Raw genomic sequence first — 16,651 nt, 5'->3', positions numbered from 1 at the left:
ATGTCAAGCCCTGCAAACTGACATGAAGCAGGATCAGACTGAACGTGGGATTTTGTTGCCTTGTGCACAGAGGCTAGAGATCTGAGAAAGGTTATTAAGTCGTAAAGCTGTGTGGTTGCCAACAGAAAATCCAGAGTATTTGGGAGTGACTTTGAAAAGACACCTTGATGCCTTACGGTGCCCTTCTAAAATCTAAACAATTCTGAAGAAATGTCTGCATTGTTTTAAAGTTACAGTGAGTAAAATCCTGGTTTTAAAGGGTTTCCCTCGGCTAATTTCTGCACCTGACATTCTTGGGCTCTGCTGGGTGGGGAGCTGGAAATGAAAGCGCCCCCTACCTTTGCTCCAATTTAACGTGTGGTGCTCCTCGGATTGAATTTCACGTGTTGCCTCTTTGCAATTTCATTTGTGGTAAAGGCTCTAGCATTTTCTATTTCTATGCAAATTTTGAGAAGCAGAATTGTTTGCATGTGTGAAGGCGAGGTTTCTTTCTGTTGTAACAGGCCATCAGCTGGCTTCTGTCGCTGCCCCTACCCTGATCGTTAACTTTGTTAGTAAGTTTATGACCTGGGTTTGCAAATTGTTACTTGTTTATTGCATTGATGTCTCTGCCTATAGTGATTATTAGTTTGGTTGTAAAAAATTAACCCTGAGCTGAAATTAGCATATACTTTTTTTTCCAAACTACTCCCAGATTTTAAAACTTGTAATAAAATTGAAACTCAGTGGTTTTTCTATGCCTTTTTGAACTCTTGTAATTGAGTTTTAATCACATTTTATATTAAAGTGGCTAACACGTGGCTACTATTCTTGTGCAAGCCTTTTTTTTTTTTTTTAAGGATTGGCATGTCAGTCTAGTTAGCAACAGATTGTTTTTCCTGCTAATTGCTGTACCAACAATGACCTTGGCCATCATTAAGCTTGAGAAGAAAATGTGTCCTTTATTCCCGTTTCCTTTACCTTAGTCCTGCCTCAGTGACGGTCTGGAGTTGGTCATGACTGAACTCTCCGTGTCAGATCCAGAGCCGGGAGAATAGCTTTGCAAGCAAGTGACTTTCTGACGGAGCTCATGTAATGTGAACCTGAATCACTATGCCCATTGTGCCAGCTGTGCCCAGACCACGTTTAGACCTCTCTCTCTCCTATTTATCTCTTGACTGATGACCTACATGCTCTCTGGGAACTATTCACGGCCCTGGAACAGAGTGGGTGGGGCATGGAGAGTTTCAGGACAAAGCAACGGAGTCAGAAGCTGGCTCAGCCTTGTTCTTACCGGATTCTGGTTACCAGTACCACCTCTGGGCCGAAGGTTGAGTCGTTTTCTTCCAAAGCCTCAGTGATACCCATCTTTTCCTGGGACTTTCAGAGGTGAAGGGGCTTTTCTCTGAGTAGTGTTACCTTCCCGTCTCTTTGGGAAGAGCCAAGTGTTGAAGTACATGGGTCCTAAGTTCACCGGTGGCGCCTGGTAGAAACTTGTGTGTGACACATGGAGCGTAGTGGGGGAGTCTGAGCGTACCAGATAGTTTCAAGGACCAAATTGGGGGCGCTTGGGGAGCTCAGTCGGTTAAGCATCCGACTTCAACTTAGGTCATGATCTCATGGTTCATGGGTTCGAGACCCGCTTCGGGTTCTGTGCTGACAGCTATCTCGGACTTGAGCCTGCTTCAGGTTCTGTATCTCCTCCTCTCTCTGACCCTCCCCTGCTCACGCAGTCTCTCTCTCTCTCTCTCTCTCTCAGAAATAAATAAAACATTAAAAAAACTTCAAAGACAAAACTGGCCCAGATTACCTGGGGGCATTTAAACCTCAGCCTTTTCAGAGGATACTTGACTTCTTGGGAGGTGAGCAGGATTCCAGGGAGGTGATAAACTGCTCTGTCCTCTGGTTGTCACCTTAACCTCAGGAGAGCCTAGACATTGGCTTTGGCAGCCTGCTTTCACTTCCTCTTGCTGCTGTGGTCCTTCCTGTGACTTTGCTCCAAGCTTCTCCAGTGTTGGAAGCGGAGCGTGGTGCTGGCCGCTCCCCGTGAGGGGGTCATCCACCTAGGATGTGTGGGTCATTGACGAGATGACAGATTCTGCAGTACCATGGGGACAGACCTCCTCCTCTTGGTATCCCTGGACAGAGAACGGGGCTGGCCAGAGTTGGAAGCTGGGGAGAGCCTGGTGGGGTCCTGTTGGAGGTGTTGGAAGACTCGCAAGTTACCTCTCTTCTTCCGGGTAATAGGTTGTAGAGGTTGCGTCCCCTTCTGGAAGGGAGGAAGGTAAGGAAGAGGCTGGGTCGGTGACCAGGAGGTGTCGAAGGAAGCCGGTGAAGGGCTGCTTTTTAAAGGATGCTTCTTTGGGGCGCCTGGGTGGCTCAGTCGGTTGAGTGTCCAACTTCAGCTTAGGACATGATCTCGCGGTTTGTGGGTTCGAGCCCTGCGTCAGGCTCTGTGCTGACTGCTTGCTCAGAGCCTGGAGCCTGTTTCGGATTCTGTCTCCTCTCTCTGCCCCTCCCCAGTTCACACTCTGTCTCTCAAAAATAATTTTAAAAATTAAAAGGATGTCCCCATGCTGCTTATCTCGGGGAGCAAAAACCCAAGAATCTGTAATCTAGACATTTTCCCATCTTGCCTATCTTTGGGAGGATCTGAGAATTCACATTCTTTTTTTCTAGGCTATTTCTGGCCAAGCTAAAACCGTCTGTTAATGCTGCGCTGACCAGCTGAGTCGGCTGCTACCGTACCTAGAACCCAGAAAGAACCCACGAGATGATTTAAGTCTTAGGCAAGCATGTCCTCAGGTTCAGGGACATGGGGCCCAGAAGTCTGCCTTTTCGAGAAGCACCCCCAGCAACCCTAAGTGATTTGGGTTCAGGCAGGGCAAGGCCCCCATCTTGAGAAACAGACCCCAGGTACAAGGGAGATCTTGGCACATAAGGGATATTTAGCCTTCATTTCATTTTTATTTCTTGTTTAAAGTTTACTTACTTATGAGAGTGAGAGAGCGTGCACAGGCGGGGGAGGGGCAGAGAGAGAGGGACAGAGAGAATCCCAAGCAGGCTCTGCACTGTGGGCCCAGAGCCTGACACAGGGCTGCCTGAGCCACCCAGGGGCTCCTGCCCTTCACTTTAGAAGACACTGAAGTGCTGCCAGCGACACAGTCCCAGCCACAAATAGGAGGCGGGGGCGGAACTGCATGGCTGGTGTGAGGGGTGTAGGGACAGGGGCCTCACGGGGCCGTCAGGTGGTCACAAGTAGGATATATTGGTTAAGAACTGTCCTCAGGCAGCCCTTGAGAGCCACCTGTGTGAGGAATCCATGCAGCCGGGGACGGAGACCGATAGGGGTGCGTGCTGCAAGTGACGACACGTTTTCCTCGGCGACTTCATAACCAGTAAATACAGTTAAAACCATTTCGATTTTGAATTGTCACTGAGGTGTAATTCCAGGCTCCGATCAGCCAACAGGAGATCTCGTCTCCTGAAACTGTAACCTTAATGATGGGCTTATTCTCAGAATTGCAGTGTTTACGGAATTGTCACCTTCTTTTTAGGGATTGCTTTTAACACCAGACATTTTTGTCCATTGTCACTATTGTTAATAGTTTAACAATAATCAGGGCTCTCCTTTAAATAGTCCCGGAGATTTCTAGTCAAAAATCCATTTGTTTCTGCCCTTCCAGCGTTGGCTTAGTTTTGCTTTTGGCGGGTAAGTAACGTTACAGAGCTGCAGCCCTCGGCGAGGTGAGCCGGGCAGGGGCGGGAATAGGAGTGTGAGCATGTGGACTCTTCGTTGCCAAACTCAGCAGGTAGAACTGTTCTTTTTTTTTTTTTAAATTTTTTTTTTAATGTTTTATTTATTTCTAGGAGAGAGAGAGACAGCGTGAGCAGGGGAGGGTCAGAGAGAGAGGGAGTCACAGACTGAAACAGGCTCCAGGCTCCGAGCTGGCAGTCAGCACAGAGCCCGACGCGGGGCCCGAACCCACGAACCGCGAGATCATGACCCAAGCGAAAGTCGGACGCTTAACCGACTAAGCCACCCAGGCGCCCCTGAACTGTTCTTGAATGATGTCATGACTATCTCAGCCTTGCCTGGGGGACTAGACCCAAGATCAACGGTGTGTGTCCGAGGTGGGGGCTTTCTGGTGATAGGAGATCCTGTATGTCAAGTTTCAAGTGGGACGGAGAACCTTTGGAAGGGTCCTGACCTCCTCTGCCATCCGGGAGGGGTTGGGGGCGGGGCTGCGGAGCGGTGGACAGGTTTGATGGTGCTTTGGGGTGTTTCCTCCATAGCCGACATTCAGAAAGACTGGAGGTCTGGAAAGAGCAAAGCAGCCTTACCAGGGAAAATGGAGGCCTGCTAAAGCATTGGCACTTTGCCCCCTCTGGCCGCACCCCCCTAGAAGCTCAGTGCTGTGACATATACAGCCCTAGACTACCTGCCCTGGGATGCTTCCCCCTCCCTCTCTAGTGTGGTTTCCAGGTGACCCGGCAGAGGAAGGGGATCCCTAGCACCCTGCGCTTTGATCCAGGAGGCTGGACAGACCTGCCTGTGCCCAGGAATGAATGAAGAGCAGCTTTTCTTCAGGATTTGCCGGCAATTCATCTGGGCAGGAAGGGGGAGGAAAGATTGGCTACACATTTTGCCATCTCCCCCGGGCCGGCCGTCGCCTTCTGGTCACAGCTTGGGATCATGGCTTGGGTCGTGCCCTCCCTGCCAAGAGGTCTTGCGTGGGGGTGCCCTCACCAAGCCATCACAACTTTCCTGGTTCCCCAAAGACCCCAGGAAGAGGAGAGCCCTTTTTGTTAATGCCAGCGGGCCAGGGGTTACTGGTCAGTGCCTGCCAGGATGGGGTAGGCGTTCAGCCAAGGCCAAGGGGTTGGCGCCAGGGAGGAGATCCCACTGCCCTTCTCTTGCTTCTCAGGGCGGGCGGATCCTCTGGGTCTCCAGTGGGTCGCTCCAAACGTGTCTGGCCTGAGGCAGTGAGATAAGGGTACCCTCCCTTTATTGGCTCTTCTAGGGTTAGAGAACTGACCATCGTAAGGGCCGCTGAAGCTTTGGCCTTCTCAGAGTAGCTTTTAGACCTCGGGCAGCCCTGACCGGCCGCCCTCATTTAAAATTCCAGGCTTGCTCCCAGGGGCTTCGGCCTCCATCTTCACCTTTTAACAACTGAGGGCTGTTGGCGGCGCCTCCTTACCGCCCAGCGACAGGTGTCGCTTCTGAGCGGGAGTTCTGGGCACAGAGAACGAAGATCCGCACCACCCCCAGGGGCTCTGGTTGTGTTTAGACCGGACCTCGCCTGGAGGGGCGTTTTGGAAGAGGGCACGTGGGCGGTGGGAACGTGGTGCCATGGGGCGAGGGAGGAGCCAGACTGCATGCATTTTTTCTGGAGGAATCAGACCGGGTCTCCAGAGCGACCCTTCCCCAAGTGCGGAACACATTTTTCTTCCGATCTTCTTTCTAAGGGGCCGAGCCAGGTTCTCGGTGCATGTGAGTGGAGTGCGGGAGCCTCGCCACCCGCCGTCCAGGGGACCCCGCCCCTGCGTCCTTGAGGACCCGGGGGCATGGCGCCTTCGTGGGCGGCGGCGGTGGCTGGTCTCCCCGGGGTGCGCGGGGGCGCGTTCCCCGCCTCCCGCTGGGCCCGGCTTGCCAGAGTCGCCGGTTCCCGCTCGGCCGTCGGGTCCCTGGGCGCGCGGGCGCCTCGACGGCTCCCCCTGCCGGAGCGCCAGGTGCGCCCCCCTGCACCCGGGGCTCAGGACTAGTCCCCCCAACTTGTTCTCGGCTGTTAACTAGTCGCGCTGCCGGAACGATGGGATGGGGTTGCCACAGCAACAGACTGGACGTCACAATCCGGGCATGTGTGCCGCCCCCCCGCCGTGCCGCCGGCGCTGCCGCCGCCACCCTCGGCCGGCTGCGGGACTCGGGCTGCGGGGTGCGGTGGGCGGAGCGGCCCGGGCTTTGCGGGGAGCGGGGCGAGGGCGGCCGAGAGGAAGGGGGTCGAGACGGGAGGGTGGAGGTTTGGGGGGGTTGGGGGGGCAGGCGGCCGCCATCTTCTCGCCGAGGCCGCCTCGCCCGCCGCGCGCGCCCGTCCGGCCGCGCACGGGTTAAGGCTGGCACCGCGCCCGGCGGGAGGGGGGGCGCCCACCTCCCCTCCCCCCCGCGCCGGGCATGCGGGGCCCGCTGGGCACCGAGGAGGAGCTGCCGCGGCTGTTCGCGGACGAGATGGAGAACGAGGACGAGATGTCAGGTGAGCTGGGCGCCGGTTGCGCCCGGGGCCGGGCGGCGCGGGGCGCGGGGCCCGGCGGGGGCCCGGGGCCGGACCGGTGGCGCGCAGGAGGGGAGCCCGGGCCGCGGGGCTGCGCTCCCGCCCTGCTGGCGCCGCGCGGCCAAGGGCGCGGGGCCGGGCGAGCGCCGGGGCGCGGCGCGCGGGCGGCCAAGGGCGGGGTGCGGTCGGGGTCCCCGGGGCCGTGGCGCGGGCCGGGCGCGGGCGGAGGAGCGCGGGGGGCTGCGCTGGGCGCCCCCGGGCGGGGAGGGGGCGCGGCGCCGCCGGCTCAGCCCCGCGTGCCCTTGAAGGGGGCGGGAATCGCGCTCCGCTCCCGGCGCCGCGCACCCCGCGCTGTGGACCCGCGCCGCGCGCCTCTGGCCTCGCGGGGGCAGGCGGGACCCGACCGCCACCCGCCTCGGCCCCCAGGGCGCGCTGGGTGGGGCCCGGAGCGCCTCGGGGCCGGTGGTGCTGGGGGACCCAGAGAGCGCCGCGGCTGGGGCGGCTTCCCCCACCCCCGGGCCCGCGAGGGCTCCTGCTCCCCTTCCCGGCCCCGGGGCCCGAACACTTTGCCCTGGCCGCCCGCGTCTCCAGCCCATCCAGCTCTGACCACGGGCCTGACGCCCAGGGCCGCCGCCCCAGCCCTCGCCGGCCCCTCAGAATTCAGCTTAAGCAGGGTTTGTGCGTCCGGGGTAACCTTGCTGGATCATCCTTTACTTAACTGCTCACCATTTGTTTGGGACGGTTCTCTCCCTGGCGCAGCCGGGCAGGGCCTCACCCTGTCGGCCAGCCTCCCACCCCCCCTTCTGGTGGACTCTTCTCAGCTGCCCGGCACCAAGCCCATGGCCCCTTCTGGGCTCCCGGGGGACTTGGGGGCGCTCCAGGGGACCTCCTGAGCCCGAGGGTGCTGTCTGGCCCCTCGAGTGCCTTTGAGGGAGGGCGGATGGGACATTCTGCACACAGGCTCCCGGGACTCCTGTGTGCAGGCAGCAGCTGCTCCCCAGGCTGCTAGGACTCTTCCTGGAGAAGGGATTCCCACCAGGTGGTCCCGCCCACTGTGGGGGGTGCTCCTCTCCACCCCCCACTTGTTTGCTTGCTTTACCACTGACTGGGTCCCTTAAGGGAGCCTGGCCTCACTGCCTTTCAGACAGTCCGGCCAAGTTTGCGAAGGGCCTGCCAGCTTTGGTGGAGTGGGGGTGAGGTGGCCCCTTATGGGTGGGGTTGCCTGGACAATAATTGACTGTTTTGTTCCTGGGTGCAAGGAATTAGGCCCATTTTCTGGGAGGGAACACAGAGGCCCAGTACAGGCACGGAAACCCCATGGCTGTTTTCTACCCAGGAGGCCCGCTCCTCCCTACGCTGTTCTTAGGCCTCCTCCATTTGCCAGTGGTGCTTGGGGCGGGGCCCTTTGTGGCACTGCTGGGCCAGTGGACAGCTGAACATGAGCTAACCCTGAACCCTGATGGGGTTCCCTGTCCCCTTTCCCTCCATACTCTCCTCTCCCTGGTTGTGTTAGGGCTCAGAGCATGGGGAGGGTTGATGGGGGGCACCTGCCTCACTTTGGGCCAGAGGGGTTGGGTCCCTGTCCAGTCACCTCCCCACTACCTGTTCTCACTGCTTGAGCCCACTGCTCCAGGGCAGCGCAGGGGGGGGGGGGGAGGAGGAGGAGGAGGAGGGCTGAGGTTGTTGGGGGCAGGGAGGGGCCCTGCAGGGAAGAGGTCCTGCTTTGGACCCCTCTGGCTTGGGGATTACAGCCCCTTCCTTCTGCAAGACCAGATGACCCGAGCCTTCCCAAGCTCCCAGCTCCCTCCCGTGTCCCTGTGTCCCTGGCCCTAGGCACCGTCCTGTGCTTCCGGTCCACCCTCCTAAGCAGTCCTCACTGACTGCCCTCCACTCAGCAGCCAGGGTCACCTTTGTAAACATGAGTCAGACCCCGACTCCCACTCTTGGATGGATCAGTAAGCTTCTGGTCTATACCACCTTCATCCACCCCACCCGCCTCATTCCCCAACTGCAGCCGCATTGGCCTGCTTGACGCTTCTAGAACGCCACCTCCAACTCCAAACTCCCGCCTGCCCTGGAGCCCTGGCTGTGACCTCTGCCTGACCTGCTCTTTTCCTTGCTCCAGGCTGTCACGTATGTCCCAGCCCAGATGTCTCTGCAAGGAGACCCTCCTTGAACGCCCGGCCCACGTGTGGCCCACTCCCACTGCACTTTCAGGGCCCATTTTATTTTATTTTTAATTTTTTCTCTCCTCAGGGCCATTTTGATGCTTTATTTTCTTGGCCGCACTTCCTGCTCTACCAGGTTACTTCTGTGTCGATGGGCTCCCCGCCTCGAGTGTGACTCCTCCGATCACCTGGCACCCTGGGTGCTCAGGAGATGGTTGTGGTCTCAGCGTCTGAGGGCTGGGAGTCCCCGGCTCAGCCCTGGCCTCTGGGCACCGTGACAGCTTCTGCTCGGGCTTCGTGTCTCTCCTGAGATGCAGGCCAGTTGGCCCCCTAGCCCTCCGTTACAGCTGGCCCCTGGCCCTCGGCCTGAGCTTGTGGCTGTGACCCGCTGGGACCTAGGGCCAGCTGCTTCCAAAACATCACAGTTTGCGGGGGGAGGGGCTAGTGTGTCCAGCGCAGTCACACGGATATTTACATCTGCAGCGGATGGACTCCTTTTTTGTCAAATCTTTCTTTCCATACTGTGCCCCACCTTCCTCCCCTCCCCACAGCCATGTTCTGGTTTCTCTGCGAGACCAGTGCCCTGGCACACAGGCGGGTGGGTGAGCCTGCTCCCGGGAGGAGGTGGGGAGGGTCCGTGCCTCTCTGGCTCTGGTCCTGGCGGCTGCCACATTCGCCGGGAGGGTGGAGGGCTCGGGGGTCAGATGGATCGTGGCTCTGCTTGTCAGCTGCCTGACCCCGAACAAGCTCCCCAGCCCCTGTGCCTCGGTGTCCCCACTTGTGGAATGGGGATATGGCACCAGCTACCTCATAGAGGGTTATTGTGAGGGCTAGTGAGACAGTGCACGCGGAACATTTAGGTCACAGTGCCCAGCACATAATAGGTGCCCAATAAACTGTGACCACTGTAATTAGCACCATCCAAAGGGGGCAATTGACCTGCTGTCCCCAAGGAAATGCTTTTGAGACTTGCACCCTCACCTAGTAAGCTGGGGGGTCTGGGGGCCTGGGTTGGAGGAGGGCTGGGAGTGTGATGCCATAGTAGGGCTAGACGGAGAGAGGGAGTGGCTCCATGCCCCTGGCCTTTTTCTCTAAAGTTCCCAGCCTGGTTGACCCCAGTCAATCACAGCCAGAGGGGTGGGTTTCTCAGAGCTGATGGGCCCAGCCTCTCCCTTGGCCAAGCAGCTTGTGGCCACTCTGGCCCCAAAGACACTTGACTGGCCCATGTCCCCATGCCCACAGGACTGACCCCAGTCATGTGAGCATCTTAGCCTTCCGGGAGCTCAGGATCCAGGAAGGAGTGATGGCCATGATTCCCAAGGTTCATGCCTTCTTAGCTTACCCCACCCCCTTGGGGACATGGGGGTTTTGGGAGTCCCAGGGAGCCTGTATTTAATACTATTTGTTGGAGGGGGCGGGGGGTAGGGAGGAAGGGAAAATGACCAGCGTGGTTTGCCCAGTGCCTTGGCCTGTGGGATGTTCACTTCATGCCAAATTATCTGTCATTTTGCTAGTTGTTAGTTCATTCAGTCGCCAGCCCTCCTAGTAATCCACCCCCGTGTGCGCTTTCCCACCGAGCATCTCTTCATCCAACCATGAAACCAGCCAACTGGCTGTACACCCACCGATCACCAGCCAGCCATCCTGCCCACATCATCCACCATCCTAGCCACTCTCCATCCACTCTCCATCCGTCCATCCATCTACCATCCTCCACCATCCATTCATCTATCTGTCCATCCATCCATCCTACCCACTTTCCATCCACCACCCATTCATCTGTCCGTCCATTCACCATCTGTCCATCCATCCATCCATCTGTACATCCATCATCTAGCCATCTATCTTACCACTTTCATCTACCATCCATCCATCCATCCATCCATCCTATCCACTCTCCATCCACCATCCACTATCTATCCGTCCATCCATTATTCATCCACCATCCATCCACCATCCATCCATCCATCCATCCATCCATCCATCCATCCATCCACAATCCACCTGCCTCTCCATCCATTCATCCATCCATCTGCCTCCCCAGCATAGATTTATCGAATATCTTTTCCGAACCAGGTACTGAACACAGTATATGGTATCTAACTTTCTGGGGCTTTTGCAGGTAAAACTTTTGAGACTTTCTGACTTGCCTTGAGCTCTGTCCTTATTTTTCTCTCCCTCTTTTTCCCACTCTGCCCCCATGCCTGTCCCACTGTCTTCCTGAGTGCTTGCCTCTGCTTCTCTCTCTCTTTGGGTATCCCTCTCTTTCCGTGTTTCGTCTGTGTCTCTCCCTGACCCTCAGGTGTGTCTTTCTCTCCCTTCCCTCCTTGTCTGTCTTTCCTCCTTCTTGCCTGTGCTCGGGGTTTGCATGGGGTCCTGTCCCTGGTTGCCCTAGGTCCCTGTCCTTCTCATCCCACCTCTCCCTGTCCCCAGCTCGTTAGGGTAAAAGCCTCACCTCCCCCCACCCCTCGCCTGCCCAGAGTGCTCAGAACTGACGCTCTCTTTGATGAGACGCCAATGAGATGATGTCTGGGTTTTGTTAAATGTCATAAATAAATGATTAATCTCCCTTGGGCGGGAGTACTGACCCCCCATTATCAGCAGAGGGCCTGTGGTGTGGGGGTGCTCCAAGGACTGATGGGAACCTTAGTCTTGGTGCCCCCTCCCTTGGCTAGCCCTAGAGTGGCCTTAGGAACCCCTGGCTCAGCAGTGCCCAAAGTGGAGACCCCCACCCCCACCCTCTGCCATCCCTTTTGGGGCCTCAGGGTCCACCTGCCGTCCCTGGGCACTTACTGTGTGTCTCACGGCATCTAAGCCTCCATCACCCTATGGGAACAGCACTGCTGGGCTCATCTGAGGATGAAGAAGTGGGCTCACCTGGAAAGGGATTGGGGGCGACCTGCACCCCCCTGGCCACCAGGTGGGCTTGTCCCCTGCTTGGTGGTGGGTTGGGGGTGGAGAACAGAAGGAGCCTCCTCCCCAGGCCCCAGAGAGGATGGCGGACGTTGAGCTGGGTCCCCATCGCCGGCAGATTTGCCTGCCTTTCTGGACGCTCTTGTTCCCGCACCCGGCTTGGGCCCCCAAATCCTTCGGCCACCCCTAAATCAGATGACCCACCTTTTCCCTCCATAACCTGATCATCTTGCGTTTGTAAAGCTCCCTGGGGGGCTCCATTCTTGCCCAGAGGAGGGGCAGGAGCTGGGCAGAGCATAACCTGCTCTGGGGGGGAGCATGTAGTGGGCTTGCTCTGACCCTCCCTCCCTCCCCCCACCCCGAGGGACCCTCTGGGACCTTCCAGACCAAGGGCTGATCTGAGCCACCGTGGTGTCCGAGGGTGAGGCTCGAGCTTGGCACACAGGCCTTGCTAAATAAATATGGGGAAAGTCTGATTCTGGTTGGGGGGGGTGGAGGGGAGGCTCCGGTGCCCAGAGAGGGGCCGGGGTGAGGACCACACATGGTGGTGGGAGCCACCTGTCTGGGTTCCTTCCCACGCTACCACCTGGGGGCTGTGAAGCTATGTGGGTAAGTCATGAGATCTCTGAGCCTCAGTTTCCTCATCTGCAAACGGAGGTTAATAACTACCATCTCAGGGTTCCTGTGTGAAGTAGACAAATTGGTACAAATTAACACACGTAACCTGCTTCAAACCCAGCGCAGGTGGCCTGTTGGTACTTGCTCTGTTACAATATGTTACCCCCGAGAAGGGCCCACCCAGCTTGTCCCGGCTGCCGGCTCAGTGAGGGGCCCCAGAGCTTGTGCAGGGAACTGGTGGGAGGGCTGTGGGGCAGCTTAGGAAGAAGCAGCAGAGGCATCTCTCTGTGCCCTTCTGTCTCCACCTGCCTGCCTGTCTCTGTCTCTCTTGTCTCTGAAGCAGCTTCTCCCCTTCCCCCCTCCCCCCACCCCCGCCCCCCAGCCTTCTCCGACCTGGAAGCTCAGGAGGTAGCAGAGATAACAAGGCTAATGGGTCCTAATTATAGCCCAAGTTGGATCGATGGAGCCTCGGCCCTGGAGGGGCAGGGCTGGTGCGGGGGGGCGCAGCCGGCGGGCCAGAGGGCTGTGGGGGCGGCCAGGCAGGGCCAGGAGTGGCACGGCAGGGAGTCCGGGGGCCGGTCTTTCCTGGACCCTCACCTCAGGGTGAGGGGGATCCCCCCTGAGGAGCGGGTACAGGGCTGGAGGCTCGGGGAGCAGCAGATGGGCCCAGGAAGGGCTGCTTGGATGGGACTCCGAGGGTCTGGTTTTCGGAAGCTTGCCTGCTGTTGCAGAAGAGGGGGGGTGGGGGGATGAGGCCAGGGTGAGGATGGGGTGCCGGGGAGCCATGAGGTGTTGGCGGGGAATGTCACAGAGCTCAGCCCTGGGGTGTCCTCAGGGCTACCAGAATCTGCAGGGAGAGGAAGGGTCTGTCAGAGACTGGGGTGGGCAGGGTGGGGTCCTGATCCCGGTGCTCCAGCTCTGGAACCTTCCTGGAGGGGGGAATTTAATCAGGCAGATGGCCCTGGGCCATGAGGTCTCCTGGGAATGGAGGAGGGGTGCTGTCCATGGGCAGAGGGTCTGCCTGGGGCCTTATCCTCCGAGGCTCGCTGTGCGCGTGGATTATGGCTAGAGTGTGGGGCATCCCCTGACCCCCGCCCTCCACCCGGGGCAGCCACCTGTTCATCCCCTTGTCTGCTCTGCTGGCCACCTGGCCGGTCGGGGACCGTGGGCTGAGCTGGCCTTCCCAGGCTGGGGGACCGCCCTGCTGAGGGAACAGGGGACTCGGGGAGGTGGCAGGAGGGAGAGCCCCCCCCCCCGATTGCATCAGCCTCAGCCTGTTACGTAACTGGCGCTGGGCACTGCCAGGGTGCAGGGGTGGCTCTGCCCAGGCAGTCTCCCCGCGGCTTCAGAGGAGGTGGAGGCTGGGGGTGGGGTGCACGTGCGGATGGACAACTGTGTCACCACCTCTGGACCCTGCCACTCCAGGATGACTCTGGGGGTCCCCGTGCACATTTTCCAGTGGTCTGAAAACTCCCTGCACCTCCCTTGCCAGGGCTAAGAGGGGCAGGGCGGGACAGGGTCAGCGTGTGCTGACCTGGCCTTGGCCTGGCTCCACTCAAGACCCCGCCCACATCAAACCCCTGGGCTGACCCCCCCTCCCTCCCACGCTCTGCCCTGTGGGCCATGGCCCCGGCCAAGCCATGTGCCCCTGCGCCCCCGTGCCAGCCAGGACCACTGAGCTGGCCCTCGGGGGACGGCTGGCCCGGTGATGACATTCTCCGCAGCAGCCGGAGGTCCTGCCTCGAGTCTGCCTCTCCCCATACCTGTGCTGGCCCCGCCGGGTGGGGAGGCCTGCCCTCCTGCCTGTCCCCTCAGACTCCGTGGGCCCCGGCCACCCTAGAGGGCGGCCTCAGGACAGAGGGGTGTCCAGTGGTGCAGCCCTCACCTGCCCCTGCTACGGAGGTAGCGCGTGGGGGAACTGGCCCCGAAGGGCACTGGGGTGGGAGGGTGTCCGCTTGGCTACTGGAGTCACCAGTGCCCTCTAGCTGCACCCATGTGACCCCGGGGACTGTAGGGGCCAGGGGTCCCAGGCAGGGGGTGAGGGGAGACCGGTGTGGAGGCCAGGAGGCCGGATGCTGGTGTGTCCTCTGGGGGTACACACACGTGTCCGAGCATCTGCAGTGGGCATGTCTGCACTGCGGTGTCGAGCGGCTGGTGGGTCAAAAACCACGCCAAGTGGTCCAGGCTTCCTGGGCTGGGTGGTTGCGAGCTCTGTTTCTTTTAACTTAATTCAATGGGGATGCCCAGCCCTCTTTCCCAGTGAGAGTCCCCTGGGCACCTTCCTCAGGGCCACGGGGTGGCAGACCCGCTCTGGCTGAGATCCCCTGTCATGAATCTCCCAACCCCCGCACAGGCAGAATCCCGGGGGGCCCTTCTCTTTGCTCCCCCGGGCACACATGGGCAGTGAGGGGGCCGGGGTAAGGCCTGGCTGTGGGTACTCGGGCCCCTGGGTTGGCATGCAGCGCCCCTTTTGTAGATTTTCGAGGCTCCATGGCTTCCTTCTGGATGTATCTCTACTCTGGGGTGTTTGTTTCTTGCCCCAGTTTGCTCCCAAAAGGACCCTCTCTACTGTCCCCTTCACAGCCCACGTCTAACTCTCCGTCCCCTCAACCGGGGAACTCAGGGCTCGCTGCCCTTTCTCACTGCTGATTTTCTGGGTGGGAATTAAGCCCCAGGTCCACACGGCAAGCCCTCTCCTTTTTGGGGTGAGGGTGGGGGGTGGTATGAAGCTCGAAGCCAGCTGCTGCTTCAAAGATATCCCACTGCACACACACGCCTGTCCCGCTCCCCTCTTGGCCTTTTAAATTCACGAGGGAGGGAAGGGAGCTCTGGAATCGTGGCCGCTTTTGGAAAACCCACGTGTGGCGGATGCAGCATCTGTCTGTGGAATTTCACATCTTCCTGGGTGCCCAGCCGGAATGTGCTGGCACCCTGCAAGTGCGACTGGGGGTGTGCGCACCGTGTGGGTGTGTGCGCGCCGTTCCGGCGGGAGACGCGATGTGGTCTTTGAGCCTCATCCAGGGAGGGTCCTGGCGTCCTCTGGGTCGGGGCATTTGCTGTGTGGCTGCACGTGGTCCCTGGCTGATGTGACCCGTGCGTCCCCACCATCCTGCATTCGCGGACCATCTCCTGGCCGCACTGTGGGCTTCTGGGGGGCACAGGGAGGCCCCGCCTCTCCCCGGGGCTGCCAGGAGAGGGTCTGTGACTGTGGGGCCGCTTCAGCCCCGGGGAGCCATGTTAATGAGGACTCGTAATTAGTCACTCACTTGTGCTCCGATCACTGTTCCGGAGCACTGTCCTGTCAGGAGGGGCGGGGTTATTTCTTGGCCCGTTTTACAGTGAGGGGAGGAGAGGTCTGGAGAAGTGGGGACGTGGGGCACAGCCTGCCTGAGGCCTGGGACTCCACGCACCAGGTGTGGGGTGGTGGCTTTGAGGGCTTGGGAGGAGACTGGGGGAGGGGCACGGTCTGCAGGGAAGGGGTGGGTGCTGGGGAGGCCTGTGGCTGTGACCTGGCAGGTGGGTGCCACCTGTGGAGCTGACTGTCTCGCTGGACCCTGCGTCTTTGTGTTCCTGGGGGTCTCCCTGAGGGAAGTGGCGGAGTAACCCCCTCCCACTTCTTACTCCTCCAGAAGAAGAAGATGGTGGCCTTGGAGGCTTCGATGACTACTTCCCTGAGGAGCCCGTGGGCCTTCCCAAGAAGAAGAAATCCAAGAAGCTCAAGGAGAACAGGTCCAAAGGGAAGCGGAAGAAGAAGGAGGTGCGTGGGGGTGAGGCTGGCTGGGGGAGAGTCAGGGCCCCAGGGGGTCTTGGCTGCTCTTCCTGGGCCTGCAGAGAAAGACCTCACCTCCGGGGCCTTGGGGGGCAGTTCTGAGAGCTGGGTTTGAGTGCGAGACCCCAAAAGCAGTGCGCACAGAGCTCCGCAGGGCAGATCTGAAATGCTCTCTCCTCCTCAGCAGGATGATCCGGGGTCGTGGTCTTTCTGCCCCGGAGCATCAGTGGTTTGGGGCTGGCGGGACCCCGGGATGCAGGGACCGACCCCCATCCTGGCCGATGCCACTGCCCTCCCCGCCCAAGTCCTGAGGCTCTGTGGACGTTGTCAGGGGAGGTGGAATCCAGGGTCCCGGGGCCTCGCGCTTCCCCGTGCCCCCTCCCCCAGCTCCTCCTCAGCTGCTCTCATGGGCACTGGACCTGGGTGGGAGGCCCAGTGCTCTCTGTCCCTTGGCCTGAGGGCTTCAGGTTGAGTCTGCCGGGTCCCCAAATGCAGGTGGAGGACCACCAAGGGTGCCCCAGGCAGGGCTGAATCCTCTCTCTCCCTCCTGGGCACAGGGTGCAGCAGGAGCCCCCACCCCACCCCAGGCCAGGAAGGAGCCTGGAGGTGGGCAGTGTCCGTGCAGGGGTGAGGCCGGGGCTGGGCCAGCGGGGGTGGGGAGTGTGGCGGCTGGAGGGACGAGGGGCCTCCAGAGCCTGGGAGGGCTGGTGCTTGCCTCCCCCATACCCAGTGCCGCTTGCTCGGGCCTCACCCCCCCTTCTTCCCCTGGACCCACCCGCATATGTTTGTGTTTGTCCAGGCCTGTCTCTCTCTGTCTCCCTCCGCTGTTGAGGCCTGAGCTTGGCCTCTGCCTCACCCTCCCTCGCTCGCTCTCCATCTCTCCTCTTCCAGCTCATTTTCCTCCTCCCTTCCCACCCCTCACATCCTCACCCTCT

At 59.6% G+C, this 16,651-nt stretch overlaps 1 protein-coding gene across 4 annotated transcripts in view; it reads left to right on the top strand.

The window, feature by feature from the left end:
* The first annotated feature begins 6,133 nt into the window (after window positions 1-6,133).
* CHD5 (chromodomain helicase DNA binding protein 5) overlaps window positions 6,134-16,651 on the top strand; it is a 58,052-nt gene continuing 47,534 nt past the window's right edge. For all 4 annotated transcript variants that reach the window (XM_039253244.1, XM_039253245.1, XM_039253243.1 and 1 more), the window contains exons 1-2: window positions 6,134-6,230; window positions 15,577-15,704. In XM_039253244.1, coding sequence (XP_039109175.1) covers window positions 6,152-6,230; window positions 15,577-15,704 — 207 coding nt within the window. In that variant the 5' untranslated portion in view covers window positions 6,134-6,151. The remainder of the gene's footprint in view (window positions 6,231-15,576; window positions 15,705-16,651) is intronic.

Source organism: Hyaena hyaena, unplaced genomic scaffold (genome assembly GCF_003009895.1).
Source record: "Hyaena hyaena isolate Hyena2069 unplaced genomic scaffold, ASM300989v1 scaffold_443, whole genome shotgun sequence".
Lineage (NCBI taxonomy): Eukaryota > Metazoa > Chordata > Mammalia > Carnivora > Hyaenidae > Hyaena > Hyaena hyaena.
The sequence above is the reverse complement of the archived record's forward strand: the minus strand, read 5'-3'. Positions and strand labels throughout refer to the sequence as shown.